The following is a 6,977-nucleotide window of genomic DNA, read 5'->3' as shown; positions in this document are numbered from 1 at the left end:
CCGCCCCTAATATACCCTACCATAACCTACCACCCCCTAATATACCCTACCATGACCTACCATCCCCTAATATACCCTACCATGACTACCGCCCTAATATACCCTACCATAACCTACCGCCCCCTAATATACCCTACCATGACCTACCACCCCCTAATATACCCTACCATGACCTACCATCCCCTAATATACCCTACCATGACCTACCATCCCTAATATACCCTACAATGACCTACCGCCCCCTAATATACCCTACAATGACCTACCGCCCCCTAATATACCCTACCCATGACCTACCATCCCTAATATACCCTACCATGACCTACAGCCCCCTAATATACCCTACCATGACCTACAGCCCCCTAATATACCCTACCATGACGCTACCGCCCCCTAATATACCCTTACCATGACCTACCATGACAGGTACCCAGTCCTCTCCTCCTGTTCCTCCTGGATGGCCTGTTTCAGAGTGGTCTCCTCTCAGGGAGAAGTGGTCGTCTGGAGGGAGGAACCTGATCTTCACCAGGGAGATCAGACCTGCCTTCCTCCACTGAGGAGTGAGCCTGATAGAGGCAGAGGGAGACGGAGAGATGGACGGGACACACGGACAGACAGACAGACAGGCAGATGGACGGACACACGGACAGACAGACAGGCAGATGGACGGACACACAGAGAGACAGGCAGATGGACGGACACACGGGCAGACAGACAATCTCTCATTATGCAGAACTCACTATTTGTGTGTGTGTGTGTGTGTGGTGTGTGTTTGCAAACGTTGCATATGTGCGTGTGTGTGTGGGTCCCTAACCCATCCCATCTTGACCTGGTCGGATGCGTAGGCCACCAGTCTGGAGTTGACCACTGAGTCGTCCAGGTCTCTGTCTGCCTGGATCTGTCCTCTTCAGCTGTTGGATCCTGTGCTTCCTGGCAGCTAGCAGAGCTACCCAGACTACTCTCACTCACTGTGCTCTGAGAGGAGAGAGGGATGGGGGGAGAGAGAGGAGGGAGGGAGGGAGGGAGGGAGGGAGGGAGGGAGGGAGGGAGGGAGGGAGGGAGGGAGGGAGGGAGGGAGGGAGGGAGGGAGGGAGGGAGGGAGAAAAGCACTACGTTTATGTGAACTGAAACACCTGAGAGCTCTTATTTACTGCTCTGAGAGGAGTGTACAGAATGGTATTCCCATTCACCACTAGGTGGTGCTGTGAGAGTACATGTCTCTCTCCAGTAGACAGTCAGGTACATGTCTACCTGCAGTATTCCTCAGTATGGTCAGGGTGTATCCAGGTGTATCTATCCTACCTGCCTATTCCTCCCCTGGTGCTGTCTAGTTGGTACTGTAAGGTGAGTATGGTCAGGTGGTCAGGCCTTTCGTTCCAGTTCTCTGCTGCCTGTGACTGGAATGAATTGCAAAAATCGCTGAAGTTGGAGACTTTTATCTCCCTCACCAACTTCAAACATCTGCTATCTGAGCAGCTAACCGATCGCTGCAGCTGTACATAGTCTATCGGTAAATAGCCCCACCCATTTTTACCTACCTCATCCCCATACTGTTTTATTTATTTACTTTTCTGCTCTTTTGCACACCAATATCTCTACCTGTACATGACCATCTGATCATTTATCACTCCAGTGTTAATCTGCAAAATTGTAATTATTCACCTACTTCCTCATGCCTTTTGCACACAATGTATATAGACATTGCAGTTGCAAATGAGAACTTGTTCTCAACTAGCTTACCTGGTTAAATAAAGGTGTTCTCAACTAGCCTACCTGGTTGAATAAAGGTGTTCTCAACTAGCCTACCTGGTTGAATAAAGGTGTTCTCAACTAGCCTACCTGGTTAAATAAAGGTGTTCTCAACTAGCCTACCTGGTTGAATAAAGGTGTTCTCAACTAGCCTACCTGGTTGAATAAAGGTGTTCTCAACTAGCCTACCTGGTTAAATAAAGGTGTTCTCAACTAGCCTACCTGGTTAAATAAAGGTGTTCTCAACTAGCCTACCTGGTTAAATAAAGGTGTTCTCAACTAGCCTACCTGGTTAAATAAAGGTGTTCTCAACTAGCCTACCTGGTTGAATAAAGGTGAAAAAAAAAAAAAAAAAAGGTATGGTCAGGTATATCCGGGTGTATCTATCCTACCTGCAGTATTCCTCCCATGGTGCTGTCTGGGTGGTACTGTAAGGTGAGTATGGTCAGGTATGGTCAGGTGTATCTATCCTACCTGCAGTATTCCTCCCCTGGTGCTGTCTGGGTGGTACTGTAAGGTGAGTATGGTCAGGTATGGTCAGGTATATCCGGGTGTATCTATCCTACCTGCAGTATTCCTCCCATGGTGCTGTCTGGGTGGTACTGTAAGGTGAGTATGGTCAGGTGTGGTCAGGTGTACCCAGGTGTATCTATCCTACCTGCAGTATTCCTCCCCCGGTGCTGTCTGGGTGGTGATGGAGGAAGAAGGTGGGGAGACCAAGAGCTTTACACAACCAGTCCATCACGTTCATCTCCAGCTCTGTACACGCCGGGCTGGAGGCCTGGACCCAACACACAACAACATCATGTTATTCTATCATCAATAGTCATTACAATTATAATATCACACTACTATAGGATTTCCTGCAGTGGTTTTCTGTAGCAGATGATTGTATCCAAAGTAACTTAATAGATTTAAAAAACTCACAAACTTAATGTCACAGTTAATGTTTTTCCAGGAAATATATATTTTTAAACAAACATGATATTCGAGTCTTTAAACCAAAACTTTAGTTGGACAATTAGGTGAGTTAATTTAGTGTAGTTCCACACAAAGTGTAAATCAAGTTTGATGTGGTAAGATAGTTACCCAGGTGAATCCGATGTTGTTGATGGCGTCAGCCAACATGTCTCCTAACATGGAGGGCCAGGAGGTCAGGGCTGGATAGTACGCATGCATGTAGGGGCTCTGCCAGTGGACCACCTGACCAACACACACACACACACACACACTCCATCATTAGTGCCAGAAATATACTTTGGGGGACAGAATATCCAGAATATCCAATCGATGTTTGATCCACAATGGTCCTGGTAACGTCTCATAGTCACTCGGCAAGAAAATAACTGTCAACTGTGTTTATTTTCAGCAAACGTAACATGTGTACATATTTGTATGAACATAACAAGATTCAACAACTGAGACATAATCTGAACAAGTTACACAGACATGTGACTAACAGAAATGGAATAATGTGTTCCTGAACAAAGGGGGGGTCAAAATTAACAGTCTGTATCTGATGTGGCCACCAGCTGCATTAAGTACTGCAGTGCATCTCCTCCTCATGGACTGCACCAGATTTGCCAGTTCCTGTTGTGAGATGTTACCCCACTCTTCCACCAAGGCACCTTCAAGTTACCAGACATTTCTGGGGGAATGGCCCTAGCCCTCACCCTCCGATCCAATAGGTCCCAGACGTGCTCAATGGGATTGAGATCCGGGCTCTTCGCTGGCCATGGCAGAACACTGACATTCCTGTCGTGCAGGAAATCACGCACGGAACGAGCAGTATGGCTGGTGGCATTGTCATGCTGGAGGGTCATGTCAGGATGAGACTGCAGGAAGGGTACCACATGAGGGAGGAGGATGTCTTCACTGTAACGCACAGCATTGAGATTGCCTGTAATGACAACAAACTCAGTCCGATGATGCTGTGACACACCGCCCCAGACCATGACGGACCCTCCACCTCCAAAGTCGACGTTGTTGCCGGTGATGTCTGGTCCAGCCACTCTCAGCCTATTACGGACAGTCTGATGGTGGGATTGTGCGTTCCTGGTTTAACTCAGGCAGTTGTTGTTGCCATCCTGTACCTGTCCTGCAGGTGTGATGTTCGGATGTACCGATCCTGTGCAGGTGTTGTTACACGTGGTCTGCCACTGCGAGCACGATCAGCTGTCCGTCCTGTCTCCCTGTAGCGCTGTCTTAGGCCTCACGGTATGGAAACGTTCACACAGATGAGCAAGGACCCTGGGCATTTTTCTTTTGGTGTTTTTCAGAGTCAGTAGAAAGGCCTCTTTAGTGTCCTACGTTTTCATAACTGTGACCTTAATTGCCTACGGTCTGTAAGCTGTTAGTGTCTTAACGACCATTCAGCAGGTACATGTTCATTAATTGTTTATGGTTAATTGAACAAACATAGGAAACAGTGTTTAAACCCTCTGTGAAGTTATTTAGATTTTTACGAATTCTCTTTGAAAGACAGGGTCCTGAAAAAGGGACGTTTCTTTTTTTTGCTGAGTATATAATGTGTGAACATGACGTACCCCAGGCATGATGACCTTCTCTATGTCCCTGAAGATACAGTCCCAGTCCTCCGGGTCAGTGGGGGCGCTGTCTGGCAGCAGCTCTCTCATATAGCCAGGCTTCACCTCTGGGCCTGGGGTCACCTTCCTCTCTCTGATGGTGGTCAGGTACCTAGTGATGTAATCCACCATCTCCTTACCTGGACGACGGACAACACACAACAGTCAGATTACACAATATTAGTTAGCATATTATATTATATAGGATATCAATCACGAACAATGTTCAACCACTCTTTGAGATCTATAGAAATAGATGTAAAAGGATTCAAATCACTGTGTTTTGGTCTTCTTCAGGGTATAACAAAACAACAGATTACACAATATGAGATAGCATATTGTACTGAGCAAATATATAAACACAACATGCAAAAAATGTCAATGATTTTACAGTTGAGTTACAGTTCATATGAGGAAATCAGTTCATTTAAATAAATTCATTAGGCCCTAATCTATGGATTTCACATGACAGGGGCGCAGCCATGGGTGGACCAGCGAGACGTCGGCCCACCCATTTGGGAGCCAGGTCCATCTACTGGGAAACCAGGCCCAGCCAATCAGAATATTTTTTCCCCCACAAAAGAGCTTTATTACAGTTTCATCAGCTGTCTGGGTGGCTGGTCTCAGACGATCCTGCAGGTGAAGAAGCCGGATGTGGAGGTCCTAGGCTGGCGTGGTTAACGAGGCCGATTGGACGTACTGCCAAATTCTCTAAAACATCGTTGGAGGCGGCTTATGGTAGAGAAATTAACATTCAATTCTCTGGCAACCGCTCTGGTGTACATTCCTGTAGTCTGCATGCCATTTGCACGCTCCCTCAAAACCTGACACATCTGTGGCATTGCGTTGTACAGTATGACAAAACAGCATATTGTAGAGTGGCCTTTTATTGTCCCCATCTACCTACCTACAATACCAACCATCAATCTACCTACAACACCAACCATCAATCTACCTACAACACCAACCATCTACCTGCCTACAATAACTACCTAAAATAACTACCTAAAATAAATACCTACAATAATTACCTACAATACCTACCAAAAATACCTACCGGTACCTACAATAACTACCTACAATAACTACGTAAAATACCTACCTAAAATAACTACCTACAATAACTACCTAAAATACTTACAATACCTACCTACAATAACTACCTAAAATACCTACCTAAAATACCTACCTACAATAACTACGTAAAATAACTACCTACAATAACTACCTACAATAACTACCTACAATAACTACCTAAAATACTTACAATAACTACCTACAATAACTACCTACAATAACTACCTAAAATAACTACCTAAAATAACTACCTACAATAACTACCTACAATAACTACCTAAAATAACTACCTACAATAACTAATAACAATAACTACCTACAATAACTACCTAAAATAACTACCTAAAATACTTACAATAACTACCTACAATCTAAATACATGGTTTTAGCTTTACTCAGCACTATATAGAGAAGAAGCCCAGCTTACCTCTACGATTGTATTCCTCTGCCTGCATCCTTGTAACAATAGAGTTGTCAGCTGAGAGGTGTACAGTAGTGTGTTAGATCAGTGTTTCTCTCTGCTGGTGTTGTTTAGTTAAGAGACGGAGGTACAGACATATATATATATATATACAGGGCCACCGATGGAGACCGCCCTAAAGGTACTGACGTAGACTGACATAGAAACTAATGCTCGTCTCTCTACCTTCCCACCTACAGTTAAATAAACATCAAGGGCTGCATCTCATTTCACATTAGATGTCCTCTCTCCGCGTGCCCTGGTGCAGTGCACTCCCACTCTCCCCTTCATGGGTCCATCTGTCTGGGATGAATAGGTAAATGTGACGGTCACGCACACACACAGACACACTCACAGACACAGACACACTCACGCACGCACACACAGACACACACACAGACACACTCACACACACACACACAGACACACACACAGACACAGACACACTCACGCACGCACACACACACACACACACACTCACGCACGCACGCACGCACACACACAGACACAGACACACTCACACACACACAGACACACTCACACGCACGCACACACACAGACACAGACACACTCACGCACACACACACACACACACACGCACACACACACACACACACACACAGTCACACACAGACACACACACACACACAGACACACCCAGACACACTCACACACACACTCACAGACACAGACACACTCACACACACGCACGCACAGACACACACACGCACGCACACACACACACACACTCACACTCACACACACACAGAGACACACACACACTCTCACACACACACACGCACAGACTCACACACACACACACTCACACACAGACACAGACACACACACTCACACACACAGACAAAGCAGTGTTGAAAGTAAATTAAACTTTGGTTCCCTCCTCCTTTTCCCTCTGTGAACTGAATAAACTAACATGACACACTGATGTTGTTTGAAGAGAATAATGTTAACGAGGTAAAGAAACCTGGTGTGACATGATTTAACAGAACAGAACGCTACTTCATGGAATCACTGACAAATGCTTCCAATCACATATCACAGCGCAGGTGGCTTTTGTTTTCCAGTATCTCTGACTGATGTAGGCA

General features: G+C 45.7%; 1 protein-coding gene across 1 annotated transcript; it reads right to left on the bottom strand.

The window, feature by feature from the left end:
• Positions 1–418: 418 nt before the first annotated feature.
• Positions 419–5,933, bottom strand: LOC116373889 (histidine decarboxylase-like; the record flags this gene model as incomplete). Its single annotated transcript, XM_031822185.1, has 6 exons — positions 5,839–5,933; positions 4,296–4,474; positions 2,839–2,952; positions 2,408–2,530; positions 866–975; positions 419–566 (listed from the first exon to the last, which is right to left on the bottom strand). Coding segments are annotated over exons 1-6 (702 nt in total), but the record flags the coding sequence as incomplete, so codon positions are not given.
• Positions 5,934–6,977: the final 1,044 nt, after the last annotated feature.

The sequence above is a fragment of the Oncorhynchus kisutch genome, unplaced genomic scaffold (genome assembly GCF_002021735.2).
Source record: "Oncorhynchus kisutch isolate 150728-3 unplaced genomic scaffold, Okis_V2 scaffold4083, whole genome shotgun sequence".
NCBI lineage: Eukaryota > Metazoa > Chordata > Actinopteri > Salmoniformes > Salmonidae > Oncorhynchus > Oncorhynchus kisutch.
This window is presented reverse-complemented; position numbering and strand designations above follow the sequence as displayed.